The sequence below is a fragment of the Magallana gigas genome, chromosome 6 (genome assembly GCF_963853765.1).
Source record: "Magallana gigas chromosome 6, xbMagGiga1.1, whole genome shotgun sequence".
In the NCBI taxonomy this organism is placed as follows: domain Eukaryota; kingdom Metazoa; phylum Mollusca; class Bivalvia; order Ostreida; family Ostreidae; genus Magallana; species Magallana gigas.
This window is the reverse complement of record NC_088858.1, coordinates 14,059,511-14,075,034: the sequence shown is the minus strand read 5'-3', so window position 1 is coordinate 14,075,034 and position 15,524 is coordinate 14,059,511. Positions and strand designations below refer to the sequence as shown.

The window sequence follows — 15,524 nt, the reverse complement described above, 5'->3', positions numbered from 1 at the left end:
TAATGCATGGTCACCCTGAAATAATCTATAATTTTCAAAAATGAATGCAAGTCACGAGTTACAAGGTTTTTCCAAGTTGTGTCTTCTGAAGTTTTTGTCTCCCTATCTAAATGCAATCTAAAGAGGCAAAAAGACAATTGCACACTTCCTGAATCAATTGTTGGACCCCATTCAACAATCCCATTTTAAAATTATGACTACTTTCCTGATGCTTACTTAAAAGTGCGCAGATATATACGCCTCTTGAATATATTTCGGAAATTGCACTCGAGACTTCTTGCCCAGCCGGGACAAATCTGTGTCAAACCAGATATTCATATAAGCTGTTTTAGAGTTTAGAGGTTTGATTTTTGTGCGTCTTTCATTGAACAAAGAGAAAATAATTTCATAACCATCATGTCTACCGGTACCGTAATGTATGAGACTATTACAAGCTTCCAAGGAAATCTCACGACGGAACCAACTGAGATCCACCCGTCGGTACGGAATGAAACGATGATGCTCACGCTGGAGGAACTCAACCAAATCGAGGTACACAGGCGGCTTGCTCCCATGATCTATCTGGGAATCCTCATAGTCATTGGAGTTCCAGGAAACTTAACAGTCCTGTTCGTCTATCTCCTCAAATTCGACAGCAGTACCTACCGGACCTTCATTGTGGCTCTGGCACTCATCGATTTAGTTGGGTCCGCAGTCTGTATGCCGTTTGAGATTATTGAAATGAACTTTCAGTACACCTTCTATGCAGTTGGAGCTTGTAAGTTTTTCCGCTTTAACAATACTTTCGTTGCGCTAATGTCTATCTTTGTTCTATTGGCCCTGTCTGCTGACCGATACAGAAGAGTCTGTAGGCCGTTGAAGCCACAAATGAGCGTGTTCATGGCAAGAGTCCTTTGTGGAGTGGCAGCGCTTCTCGCCATTTTGTTCTCATGGCCGATATTGTTCTTGCTTGGAACTAGACATGTGAGTCTTCCCAATAATGTCACTGGGTACGACTGTTCAACAAGCGACAAGTACAGAAAGACGATCTATCCGCTTGTTCACGCGGCGATCCTTTTCATCACCTTTGTTGTTTCAATTGTTTCGTTGATTGTCATATACAGTCTCATTGGTCGGAAAATATTCAAGCACGTACAATTCCGGAACACATTCAGAACCACAAAGTCATCGTCCATCTCCTCGGGAAAAACGTCTTCAACGAAACTGTCCAGCGAGGGAAAGGAGACGGTTGTTCTTGTAAACGTCAACAAAGTGACGTCATCAACAGACGCAAGAAAACAGTCTAATGGTACCGAATCAAAGAAACCCATCGCAAAGCAAAACGAAAATAACGACGGGAAATCAAAGAACAAAATCACCAAAATTGCGTTCGCCATTTGTCTGGCCTTTATTCTGAGCTACCTTCCTCATTTGATCATCACGGTTTGGACTGCGGTAAAAGGTGGGTTCATTGCTCCACCGGGGCCCATTGTGTCTGCTGTGTTGCCAATAGTTACCAGGTCCATTTTCCTTAACAATATTGTGAATCCTTTCATTTACGGATTCCTTGACAGAAGATTCAAAAAGATTGTTTTAATCTGTGTTTGCAAGAAATAGACACATGATTTTAAGGCAAAACACCAGCTCAATGTTATATGTTTTTGTTATAAATTTTATATAAATTATAAAATGTACATTTGTTAACCTTCTTTGATATTATAAATAATCAACAATCTCTTCCTATTTATTCACTAACGTTTCACTTTGGTTTGAACTTTAAAGTAATAAACAGAATGTTCTATCATATAATCACGTGCTAATTTTAATTTTCACGCAGATAACCATTTGAATTTCCAAGCTTTATCCATGTGAATAACTTCTGTTAAGCACGTGAGTTGTGAAATGTGGCGATATCTACCGGATTTGTAATTCAAGGTGCAAATTTGAAATTACCGTAAAACTCGATTAGTGCAAGAACGGACATAGCGGAATCGTGTAAATATCCGAAGTTTGGCTTTGTCTGAGTAATCCCGAATTAATGAAGATTGCTAATTGATTTACATTTCCGATGAAATGTTTGATATATTTGATACTTCAATTTTAAATTAAAATGACATACTTAGTAATAAATAGAGGTTTTTTGAATATGTAACATCAAAAAACTCGTATCGGTCTCCAGGGCTGATACAGGTTCCGAATCACACCACTTGTGGAACTTCTCTACCTTTTTTCGTTTTGGCATTCGTGCATGTTTACAGACAAAAAATAAAACATTTGTTACAGTCAAAATTTTTAAGTGCAGTTGAAAAGTTCAAATGCTAGCAAATGTTTTGGAGCAGTTAATTTTACAACCTGCGGAAATTCCTTTCTGTAGCTACATGTACATTGTACATGTTTGGTAAAACAGTAAGATCTCATATTTTTATTTCATACGTATATACTAGACTACTTTCAAATAAATAGGAATGCTGCCTTGCATAAATAATTAAAATTGTTTAATTAATAAATTCTAATGAACAATTTCCCATATTTAACACAATGTTTTTAACATATTGTTTCATATGACCTTTAAATTCCATTGGAACCAAATAAAAACCTAAATTTCATTTTATTGTTTTATTTATTTGAAGAAAAAAATATCAACATACAGTAGAATGTTAATACATGTGTATATCAATAAAAACAATTTACATTCAAACCTATGACTTCGTAATACATGTACAAATGAATATTGTATAAACAACCTTTACATGATATTCTGACAATGCAAGCAACTTCAGGACAATGGTTTTCTTTAAGTTTAAAACATTTTTCTAATTCAATATATGAAGTTGTTTCAAAAATGTTCCAAAAATGATCTCATTATAATAACAAAAACCTAAATGAAAAATATGCTAAAGGTAGGAAAACTCACAAATTAAAAATTATAGATCTACAAAAAATAGATCAAATAATAAAAAATAACAACTCATTTAAGAACTATTGTTTAGAATCAGTCAATCATTGTTGATATTTTTAAAGTGTTTTAAATTAAATGCAAAATTATTTTCATTTTTTTTTGTTTTTAGAATTTAAAGTATTTCACCTTGAAAAATACTTTTCAGCATATACCTGTGGTTACCAGTAATACATTTATTAAAGTTATGAAATAAATCATGGTTATCTTCAAAAAAGATTCCATAGCTTAAATATCTGTTGATTTAAAAAAAATCAGTTGCTTTTAATAAAGGAAAGTTCACAATGAGAACTAAATTGACTAAGATGAATATAAAATTGATTTTAAGCCAATGTCGAAATCTGTAGACAGTTTTTATATCCATTACAGTGATAAAAAAAAGGAGGAAGGCTGGTAACAAAATTAGGCATCATCCTGTTTCCACAAAGCATATTCAACACTGCAGCAGTCAAAATAGGAAAACGATTTCCCTAAAAATATATAATTCTCTTAAATGTATACATAACATTTATTGACCAATTACAACTCCTCTTTCTGGCTTTCGTCGGGATTCTGTGAGTTCATTTCAACATCAATTTGACTGGCTGAAATGTCCTGTGACATTGCGGTCTCTTCTGCTTCTTTCTTCACCGAGCTCTCTTTTTCGGAACTTTCCGCTTTTTCTCCACCAGGTTCTGTCATTTCTCTGTATTTTTCGGACAAGAATTTGAATATGGAAAATCTGCTGCTGTAACTTGTGTATTCATGTTTGTCAGTACCTGGAAGAAGTGTTCATCATTAGTCTTTGTCCATCATTTAACACAATATAAGTCAACACACCATATTGCAAGTTTATCAAAGATATAACATACTGTGGAAGCAGGAATTTTCGATGAGGATTTAGTTTTGTAATTTTCGTTGGCAGTATTAATCAACAAAATTAAAATCATGATGAAGTTTAACCCAAGTATTCATAAATAGAGTTGATACTTGATACATTTTATAGGTTTTGATATCACAAAATTAAATCCCAACTAAGTTTAATTTTGTTTAAAAACAACGAAATTTGAAACCCAATGAATATATCTGCTTCTACAGATATTATTTTAATCAAATGCAGGCAATGTACCAGGTCCTGATGCTATTTATATCTATTCTTAAAAATTAAACACAGAGTACCAGTAATGGGACAAGGGAGATTACTTCAATAAGTAATCTGGATTTATCAATGGACTAGCATAAGACATCTGAAGCCCGTTCAGCAGAGCGAGTGCTCACAAGCACTCGCCAAAATTTGTGTTGCAGGTATAGAGGATTTTGGTGAGCACAAGCGGGCACTGCTCTACTGAACACACCTCTGATCATTATCATTACATGTTATTAATAATGAATTCAACTATAGCAAATTCAGTCTATCAGGAACTTTAGCATGAACCGACTTGTATTTTCAATTTGTACCAAGCAAAGTCTGATTGCAGTAATTGTATCCAAAAAGAAATACTAGTACCTTTTAACAATTTTTTATCAATTCAAAGAGAAAGACTGTTCTTCAGATTAGTGAAGTTATTCAATGACATATACATTCTCTAGCTGCTGAGTAAAATTTGTGGAAAATCTAATAAAATAACAACCCCTGATATACAGAGGTAAAACCATGACCTGAATCCTTACCCGCTGCTACTGTTGGACAGTAGTCGGAGTATGTCTCAATGGGGGTATCAAGTTCATCCAGACTCGACGCCCAGTTCTTTGCTCTCTGAAACAAGATTTAACACAGATATCAATATAACAATCTCCATGGACCAGAATTAGAGGATGCAGGAACCAGCGTAATCTTTCAAAATCTTATCAGCTGCATTAATATTACAAGAAACTGGCATTATTGGGTGCCAGTGTCAATGTGCACAGATATTTTTGGTAACAAATAGGATGCAAAAATTGGGACTCCAAGAATTAATTTGTCTTGAGGTCAATGATATTTGACAAACATTTCGAAAAATTCGTAACAACTTCAATGTTTATACATTTAGATATACAAGTACTAGTATGTACTCATAAATGTGTTTTGAGTCCATTGAGATAATTATTAATTATAAAATTAATTTTTTTAACCTCTGTATAGAAATGGATGACACTTTCGTCTCCATTCTGATGATGAAAGCTGTGGACCGAGTCTGTCAGAGCCACGGCAAACACTCGCCTCCAAAACTCATCAATGTGGTTTTTAGCCTACGTAAAAGAAAGTAATCAATCTAAGGCTCATCCACTTTCTTTGTTTACAGTACTTAAAGGCGGCTGGGGGGCAAGAAAAAATGTCTATTACACAAACTAACAAAAAGTTTTCAACAGAAGTGCAAAAAAAAGTCAAAATGCACATTAGCAAACATCAGAAATATAATTACACAATGTACTAAAAAATTTTGGTGACATTTCTGGGAAAAATCAAAGGAAAGGGGGGATGGCACTTTTGTCTATCTTGGTAATATTGCCAAAAAATAACATTTTTCATTTTAGAAATTCTGATTTAATATGAATAACAGAAGTTAATTACATAGCTATTTAACACTTATTACCAGTTCTAAGGTGACCACCCCTCCATAGCTGTGTGCCACTATTCCAATGGCACTAGCCTTGGATTTGTGTATAAAGTTTTTCCACACACACTCCATGTGGTCCTCTGGAGTCTCACTGTACTGTAATAGATGTGAAAAAGTCTAAGATTTTTTTTTATTCTTTCAACAAACTGATAAAAGCTATCTTTTGAAGTAGAGCCGTTTTAACAGGAGCTTGGACTTTGGGCAGTAAGTTACAAACTCCGATTTGATGAAGACTGGGTCTACTCATGGTTAATTGTCCAGTCATTGGCTAAGCAAGATTTAAATATATTGAACGCAAATGACACTTTTTTTAAGGAAAAAAAATCAAATTTAGACAGTCTATGAATATTAATGAAATTCTCTTCACGAATTAGAAAAAAGGAGGTCAATATTTGACAGCTTGATTTGATGAGCAAACTAGATCTGACATCCAACCGAAAGTCTAAGCTTTTGTTAATATGGCTCTATTTGCTTCCTCTTATTAATAATCTGCATACAAATCATAATTAAGTGTCAAAGCCCCCCCCCCTTTTTTTTTGCAAAGATAGAAAAAGTCATAATGAATGAATGAATCATTTAAATTTCACCACTAAATGTTTTAAACTGGAAAAAATCAACAAAAGCAGTAGCATTCTCAAACTACTTTTGAATCGTACAAACAATGCATTGCGAATACCCCCTTTTTGAAACTTATAAATATTGTTCAACATTTAACATTAGACAAATTTTAAAGAGCTTTCTGATAAGAACAAGAAAAAAGGAAAACATCTTATTGAAAAAAACAAAGATGATATATACTGTGGAATCATTTAATTTCATGGGGGCCAATTTTCGTGGATTGTGAGATTTTTGCTTATTTATGGGGATGTAATTTCGTGGATGCGTCGGTTTTCAGTTTCAGAAGTTAAACTAAATCTTTAATAATTAGTTTTCGTAGAGGATGTAAATTTGTGGGTGAGGGCTACCCACGAATACCACGAAAATTGAGCCACCTCGAATTCTAATGATTCCACAGTAATACATACCCTAATTTCTTGACCGTCCTTTTTGTCGTTGGCTTTGTTGTAGTTTGTGTTGGCCACAATCACCCCATACCCCTCCTTGATCGCCCACTCAATGAAAGGTAACTGTGTACCAGAGTCCAGACAATCATTGATAATTAATCTGAAATATGAAAAAAAATAAGATCTTCCTCAAAGTTTCCTTTACAGGTGACTTATTAAATGTGTAACATTGAAATTGTATAAATTCTTGACCTCTATAGATAAAATTATGAAAGTATGAACACATGTATGTCTCAAGCGGCATATTGAAAGGAGGGGGGATGGACTGATAGTAATGTGCATAAAAACAACAACATCTACATATTGGTTGACATTACAAACCTTCTGGCCCACTGCCCGGCCCTCACAACTCCATTTCCGTGGATCAGTATCAAGAGTTTGTCTTTCTCTAGCGCATCTTCGGACATATAGAAGAATGAAGTTGGTTCCTCAGGCTTAGGGTCAACCTAATTAAAACATACAGCATTCCAGTATGGATACAGATCTTTTTCAACCAAAGTTCTTAAAAAATTTGTTTTAGAACCTTCTCATCCTAATCTTTAAATCATAATCATTTTATATTTCATTTAGCATTAATTTAAATGTCAAAAGTGACTCTATTTCCTTTAAAGAGTTGATGGTTTCTCTTTCCTATATCTGCATACTCACAGGAATTTTAACTCTTCTGAGTTTATGGTCTTCTAATAATTTATATACATGATCTGTTATTATCTGTAAAACAAAAAAGAATCAAATTTAGGAATCAGTTCTACACATATTGTTCACAACAATAAAAATTACAAGTGATTTCATTCATACAACTTCTAGAAATTGTCTCACGTTTCCCAGAGCTTCGTATCTCTTCTGGTTGTACTTGTGGTTGTCGGGATCCACCACAAAGTTAAAGGGTTCATCGGTTTCTACATTTCGAAGCTGGCCTTCTGTTGAGAAATCACAATAATTAAAAGAAAAAACAGTTTGCCAGTAAAGTCACTGTTAATTGAAAATTAAAATATTCAATATTTGTGTCAGCTAGTGTATAGTACTGTAATATATTATATATATTAATATATTTGGCGTGTACGATATTTGGCGGCCGGAATATCTTTTTATAACAGGTTAGCATGGATTTGATTTAGCATAAGAGTTTTGTGGTTTTTTGGTCAAAGAATACCAGTATACTGAACTGGTCTTTTGTAAATAATCACATACAGTGAAAAGTATTGAATCAGAATTTGTTGGGATCAATGCTAAACTCAGTGAATAGTATCCTTTAGGCTTATATCTATTAAACATTTCTGAAAATATAAATACTGACTTAAACATTACCTTTATTAAAGTAAAATTTGAATTCCTCTAGAGTTTTGGGAAAGTCAAATACCTCTGTAAAAAATATAAAAAAATTAACCCATAAATACAAATATCATCATGCAGCTACTGGAAATGATTTATGCATCCAGCTCAGAAGAGAAAATATAGTTTAAATACCCGGTAGTCTATTTGACGGATAAATTATTGGAATTAGATTTTAACATACCTTCTTCCTCTCCCGTAGCCATTCGACATATGAAACTCCAAAGCTGAAGAAATAGCAATCAATAAATATTTTCAAGAATTACATTGGTTTTATAATATCTTTTTCACCTACATGAAAAAAAAAAACCCAGGAAAATTCAAAATCTAATCAAAAATCTAATATTAAAGTACAACAATGTCACAAACGACGATTTCCCATGTTAATTTATTTAAACATGCATTTTTGGCAAATACTTATAATTATATTACATGTATTGTTAGTTTGACACATCTGCACAATATGTTAATCAGGCATTCTTAATTAATATGACAGATAGTGCTGCAGGAGCAGTCTTTCACTGCAGAAGAAAAAGGAACTGGTGATTTATTGTACTGGTGCAATTTTGTTTAAATGATTTTGCATGAACGTGTAAGCACAGCATATAGATGAAACTTAATTAAGTAACTTAGTTTATAAATTAAATATTGCTTGATCAAAAGTTCAGATACCAGCTATCATATATATATATATATAAAACATAATCCAAACATTCCTCACCAACAAATTCTATCACATGAATCTAAAACTCCAGTTACACTGTATTAAATTGGTAAGATCGAGTGAATTAACTTTGAAAACAAAACACAACATAATAAATTAATTCACCAAAAAAATAAAACATACTGTATCCAGGATTATTTTCACCCAGTGTTTTTTTTTTTTTTTTGCTCCTCTACACATCTAAACCGTTTCACCTCATCTTGAATTCACCCTGACGTGTTAAAAATAAATACTCTCCCGCTTTCTAATCTACAGATCAGTTTTTCAAAAATTATTATGAATTCACCCAGTCTCAGATTTGCTCACTGACGAGGGCAAAAATAAACAAGGGTGAATACTTCTCTGTATACAATAGCTAGCATCCACACCTAAGCTTGTAATTTAAAGAGACCCCTCAGGGTTGTCTCTAAGACCCGGGAGGCGGGAAATTTCCCCACCTATAATGCCTTTATTACCCGGCTATTATTGCATTTCAACACAATGTAGCTATAAGCAAGACCCCCAGACCCCCCTTCTACTTTTTTGTTTCTTCCTTCATCTTCAATTTTTAGAGACAACCCTGGACCCCTCCATGTAAGATAAATTAGTTTCCCAATCTGTACATGCAACATTAATGACAACAAGGGCACAATATATTCCATGCTTCCTTTGTGTGCATGGTTAGATCATAGCCTTACTTAATTAGTTTATTAACCATTTTCACAACATATAATACATACAACTTTATATAGTTTCATATAGCTAAAAAAAAATCAATCTTGAGAAACTGACTTTACTCTTTATTTTTTTTTCCTTTATGAAAATAAGTTACAAAGGGAAAGATTGTTAAGTTATATTAATGTACCCTGTGCATGCATTTGCCAGTTTAACTCTATACATCATGATTGAAAAAAATTGTATATGCATATTTCTTGTCTGTCAATTAATGGATTGAAATATTAATTACTTATTGATAACACATACTCTCTCTTCTTGGTTTAAAAAAGAGAGTACAGCCTTAGATTTTTAAAAGATAGAATTGAATAAAACTTTGTACAGGAAAAATTATTGTACGTACGATATTTAGATTGAATTATGTACCTTTGATATCTTGCTGAAGATAAATCCCATTGCACCTAGTAAGTCTTAGGTACTCAGAGTATTCTCCTTTTATAGGTATATAAATCCAAAATCTAAAAGTTAAAACCTTTAATTTACCATTTTTAGCATGCAAGTTACAATTTATGTGCAATACATTCAATGAAAAATATGTAATTCTTCCACTTTTTTTCTCTTCAAGAATTGATCTTCCTCATTCATTCAATCACTTACATGTACAATTACATAACAACTGTGACCAATATCCTAGCTATCCAAAAATACATACTTTTAATCTAAAAGCTGCAATTACCATTATATTTAACTTTTTGCTCCACCTAGTGGTCAACAATTTTTTATAAATCTTCTGGGTATTGGGTTATATACTGCTCTAACATGAACAATTCGTAGCCCATTATGTAATTCTGATCCTTTAATCATTAATGAGTACGAAAACCATTTGTCACAATAGTCAATGATATAGCAATTAAATTTCAGCTTGATATCTTGACCATGGTATATTTTAATTTTTTTTTAAAGTTACTCCTAATAGAAGTGCATGGGGACTAAGGAAATGATCCAAACTGTAGCTGTGTGGAAAGTGAGGGACCATTGGCATACATTATAATTTATATCAGGATGACAAAAAATAGCTCTGACTCAGGGGAGATAACGATGGCAACATGACAAAGTCCTGTGGGAGTTGGCTGACATGCTGGAGGTGGAGAGGAGAAGGAAACGACCATTAGACATAAAGCAAAGATCGACAGCTGTACAGTTTGTGAGACAGGGTGAATCAACTGCTGACATAAAAATGCTGAAAGATGGACTTCAATATGCTGGATAGAGACCATGACTGAGGATATAAGAGTGGACCTGAAAGGGAACTTCAAGATATAGTTTTCCATTACATCGTGGAAACTAATCTACAACCAGACTGGAAGTTTTACTGCCCCAGCAGTCAAAGACGCTGATCACAATAGAGCTGAACGTGGGAAGAAAATTGTGCTGAGTCAATGAAAGTAAAAGCCCTGAACTACACAGACTTGATGGAAGACTGCAAGGATAGAGGATGGTGTGCTTGGCTGTTTCCTGTAGAGGTCTGTTCCTTAAAGTTTTAAGCAGAATCACTGTGGAAGCTGCTCATAAGATTAGGAATCTTGGGAAGAGCATGCAAAACAGCAATAAGAAGATGAAAAAGCGACAGCGCTAGAGGAGATGATCTGTGATGAAAGTCTGGATCCATAGAGTAGTGGATATGCCACCACTGCTGTCGAGCCACCAACTGGAGGGTGTCATGGTCCAAGGTTGAAACCTTGGAGGCTGGACGCCATCTGATGGATTGGAACTGACAGGCGAGCACAAGTGGTGGAACACACGGGCCCTGGAAGTTATTGTAAATATATTGCATGTGCATGTACTTTTTTATACATGCACATGCAATATATTTACAATAACTTCCAGGGCCCGTGGTGGAACATATACAGTGTCGGACATGATACGTAAGAGTGCCAAGCTGACAGTAGAAATCAATCTTCTTCAAGCGCATGCTAATACACCTAACAACAGTAGACAAACATTCAAATGTGATGCTTGTTTATTTCTCTTGGGAAAACACTCAAACAAAGTTCAAATGTCATTACAACTTTGCAAAGCCATATATGACTGCATGTAGGCCTACATAATTTTATCTTGCCCCAAGAGATTAAATTACGTTATACAAATTTCTATATAAAAATTCTCACTCAATCTTCCTATGAATTACGTTGTAAATATACATGTATAGCTACAGGTTTGTAGCTTTATACGGAATAATATCTAAATCACGGTAACCATTTAAATTCTATAAGAATCTAACAATATGATTTTTCCTTTTATATTAAAAAATAACGTTTGACAGCTTTGCATAACCGAAGATGGAGATTATATATCTAAGATTTAACTTACTATAAGTAAAGGTAGAACTGTAATGCCGTGAAAGAAAACTTACATTTAAAAATCTTCAACAATATAGGAAAAACACATTAACTTCTACTTTCGTTTTGGAAAAAAAAAACATAACAAAGGGTAGATAACTCTAATACTGGAAAATGTACATAGTAAATCGTACCAAGTATTATTCTACAGAGAAAGTGTCAATATATATTAAAATATTCACTGCATGTTCAGGATTGTGTTTATGAAATAAACGAAAATAATCCTTCAATAGTTCGTGATGATTTGCAAGAGGCATAGGATAAAAAGCCTGCCTGTACCAGCCAATGATTCTGTAAAACAAGAGACCCAAGGCAACATTGCTCGCATGAACAACATTTTTTTGTTTAAAAAATATAAAAGAGTATGAAGCTCTTCCAAAAATTGTAAAATCACATTCTCATATATTGCCAATGAGAAGAATTTTAAGCGTACTATTTGGGACATTATATATTCTATAAGATCAAAGATGCATTAATCAACTGCATGGCCAATTTTATTATCCTACATGTATGCATAAACGTATCAAAGATTTAAGAAATTGGAAAATGAACTATTATTACTAAAAACATTATAAAAAGTTAAAGATGGTATATGTGACCTTGATATGAGGATATGAAGATGTTTTAACGATATTATTGTAATAGATCGAGACACCTGATCTTGCCTCTGCTGAGGTTTGAGCCCAGATCCTCTGACATGTCAGTCCAGCACTCTACTGATCGAGCTAAAGGGTTAACCCACTAGCCAGAGGTAGTAGGAATGCCATATACCCGACTCTACCACATTGTCCCCCTCCAAGGAAAGATGTGTCCTCGACTCTTCCATAGTGCCAGTGCCTGTGGGGCGAAATACTAGAGACAATCTCTCTCACCCGCCAGAGAATACCCAAATCTCAACGTGGGCACCAAATGTAATAGAGACACTTTTAGCCTCTGCTGGGGTTTGAACCCAGGTCCTCTAACATGCCAGTCCACCACTTTACTGATCGAGCTAAAGGGTTAACCCACTAACCAGAGCTAGTAGGAATGCCATATACTCAACTCTACTACACTATAAAATCACTAAATGTAGCACTGTGTTATTTTAAACAATTTAATTCCCATATATTTCTATGCTGAATTTTTAACCCCTCTTGGGGACCTACATGTAGTATTGGCCTGGGGTCACAGTTTGTACAATTTACAATCTTAAGAATGCTTGTACAGTAATCTTACAAACTGTAGCATTGTATAGTTTTTGAGAAGAAGATTTTTAAACATTTTTCCTGTAAATATGATTCTATGTTGACAGATGGACAGTTAGATGACGAATAGGTGATCAGAAAAGCTCTGTTGGACCCTCTATTCAGGTGAGCTAAAAAGTTGAACATAATGTAGTATTAAAATAACCCTTGTAATTATCGTATATTTATTGAATATTATTGAAGAATCTAGCTAGTACCTGTAATCCTGCTTTATCATATGATTCTTAAACTTTTATAGTTGCACAATGGAGAAATTGATAATTAAATTATAATCATATATAGTAATTGATTATTGAACACTGTCTTTTCATTTGTTTTTCTAATTTTACATAATTGCATCAAAGTTAGAGTTCTACTACTGTAGATTCCTAAATAAACGCGAGGAATTAATATCCACTCAAAATTGCGAAAAGCACAATCTCGCAAATTTTAATAAATCTCGCTTAAATTTTTTTTATAAATGATAATTACAAGAGCTAAAAATATGATAAAAATTGGGCATTAGCGATTTTTTGTTTTCGTGATTTGATAGAAATCGGTTGAATCGCGGAATTAAGTACTTGAGTAAAATTATGGCACTAAGGAAATGGCTTTGACAACTCTCCTCAATTATTGTAGCTCAAAAGGTGAGCTAAGTTTTGTTTATATTTAATTGTAGAATGGTGATTAAGGTGAGTCAATCTCACAATGTCTAACTCAAAATTTACTCTCATGCTGTTCATAGATTTACTATCTTAAAATGATATTGTAAAAGAAATTCTGAATCAGTCAGTGTTCATTCATCCTCTCATTGCTACACTCATGGAATAAACTGGTGTGTTCAAGTTTTTGAGTGTAACCTCATGTTTTTGGAAACCCCAAACTGTCCAATATCTGACTTATAATGCCCTCTTTGATGCAGGACCTCACATCACAAGTTTTTTCTCTGATCATGATTCATCCTTAGTTTACTGCAATGTCCTGCAGACCAAGCCCCGGTATTGTTCCACAATAACTGGTAATCTGGTACCCTTCCCCCAACTCTGTTTGCCTCACTCTGTTTCTCAATATACAGAGTGGGTGAAAGAATTGTGGGGAAGATATCATACCAAAATCATAGGTACCTTACTCAGAGGTAAATAATGATCCATGCTACCTGCACTGTTAAGGCAGTGATAGTAAAAGCATAAATCGGATTCAATATTTGAAACTATTTTGCCTGCATCAGAAAAAGTCCTGCATTTTTTTTTTCAATTATACGCAATATTCATCTCCAAGGTACAGATATATGTAGATATACATGTATATCTGATTAACTAATCTATTCAAGATTCATACAATTAGCTAGCAAAAACAACAACAGCATGTTAAATTGTATCAATTTTTTTTACTTGTCAAATATATATATATATAGTGTATTTTATATATCATACAATACATTGTTCATGTTTTGAGACAAACTCTAGTCACAAATGCATACTGAATGGATTTGGTCTGATGTGAGGCTATTAATATAAGCTACCAGTCTGTTGATTGCAAGATACAGTTCCATTGAAATTCAATGTTTCTAGATTGATACATGTAACCCCTTTACTTAAAAAATTTCGTGCTAACAAATCTCAAATTAAAGCAGCCTAAATTTATTGACGAGGTAGTAATGAAAATGCCCTGTACATTCTCTGCAAACTAGTTCTATATATATATAGATATATATAGCTCTATCAATTCAGTAATCTTCAATTAATTTCATTGCGTAACAATTATTTGAAAATAAAAATTTCATCAAGAGGATGAATAAATGAAATGTTTCCAATGCTTTCATTTAAATGAGTGATTACTACATTCTGACTGATTTGAAAGAAATCAAAATGGAAATTGTGGAAAATGATGCATGTACAGAAAACATTGGAGCAGTAATACATGTATATATTAATAATCCGAAACTGGAACTTTCTTTGCATGCGTAAACAATTTAGGTAGAGAAGTTTGCTGTCAGTTACAAGTACATTTGTACACAGGACAGAAGGGTTTGGTACATGCAGAGGACAGTCTATTTTGAACATTCTTCTACACAAATATTGCAAACTGTAACAAGATTGCATTAATGTAACTAAAAAAAATGGGTTTAATGGGCTTTACATTTCATGATTCAGTTATAGCCCACATGATACCAGAGAAATCCATTAACAATGCATATTGTATATGTACTCTATCCTATCATTTAAAAAAAAATCCATCAGAATAAATTCAAAATTTTTTTCAACAATACCTCAACATATATGTCAAATATCATATCATCTACAAGTATCTTATTTTAAATCATTTTTTTTTTAAACAAAAATTACTGAAAATATTTGTGTTGCTTATGTTAGTCTCATGTTATTCTGTCTCTATATCTTAAAGCTTTACACAATTACATGTAAATCAAAGACATAGATTGTTAAATTTTTTTAAAAACTTGGGAATCATTTACTAGTTCATTATTTTATCCAATGCCAACTTAAATTGCCTAAATCCTATTATGTTAAAATGAAAAGTATCGACCCTAAATATATCCACAGCAGTACTTTCATGCAAAATCTTTAAAAAAGAATGCCTGAAAAACATGCAAACATAT

The 15,524-nt window shown here is 33.4% G+C and overlaps 2 protein-coding genes across 5 annotated transcripts; one reads left to right on the top strand and one right to left on the bottom strand.

Annotated features, from left to right (window-relative positions):
• Positions 1 to 115: 115 nt before the first annotated feature.
• Positions 116 to 1,714, top strand: LOC105317546 (cholecystokinin receptor). The gene has a single exon (XM_011414209.4). The coding sequence runs from the start codon at positions 397 to 399 to the stop codon at positions 1,594 to 1,596; it is 1,200 nt and encodes a 399-aa protein (XP_011412511.3). The 5' UTR covers positions 116 to 396; the 3' UTR covers positions 1,597 to 1,714.
• Positions 1,715 to 2,580: 866 nt separating this feature from the next.
• On the bottom strand, positions 2,581 to 11,792 carry LOC105317549 (cotranscriptional regulator ARB2A). Of its 4 annotated transcripts, none has more exons than XM_066087326.1 (12): positions 11,656 to 11,792; positions 9,712 to 9,803; positions 8,092 to 8,134; positions 7,884 to 7,937; positions 7,395 to 7,495; positions 7,224 to 7,286; positions 6,897 to 7,021; positions 6,537 to 6,675; positions 5,488 to 5,607; positions 5,027 to 5,143; positions 4,586 to 4,670; positions 2,581 to 3,693 (listed from the first exon to the last, which is right to left on the bottom strand). In XM_066087326.1, the coding sequence occupies exons 2-12, from the start codon at positions 9,739 to 9,741 to the stop codon at positions 3,455 to 3,457; spliced, it is 1,116 nt and encodes a 371-aa protein (XP_065943398.1). In that variant the 5' UTR covers positions 9,742 to 9,803; positions 11,656 to 11,792; the 3' UTR covers positions 2,581 to 3,454. The 4 variants fall into 4 exon arrangements, with proteins under 4 accessions (XP_065943398.1, XP_065943399.1, XP_065943400.1 ...); XM_066087327.1 differs by having other exon boundaries at positions 11,699 to 11,746; XM_066087328.1 differs by lacking the exon at positions 9,712 to 9,803 and having other exon boundaries at positions 11,656 to 11,779.
• Between the last annotated feature and the right edge of the window lie 3,732 nt (positions 11,793 to 15,524).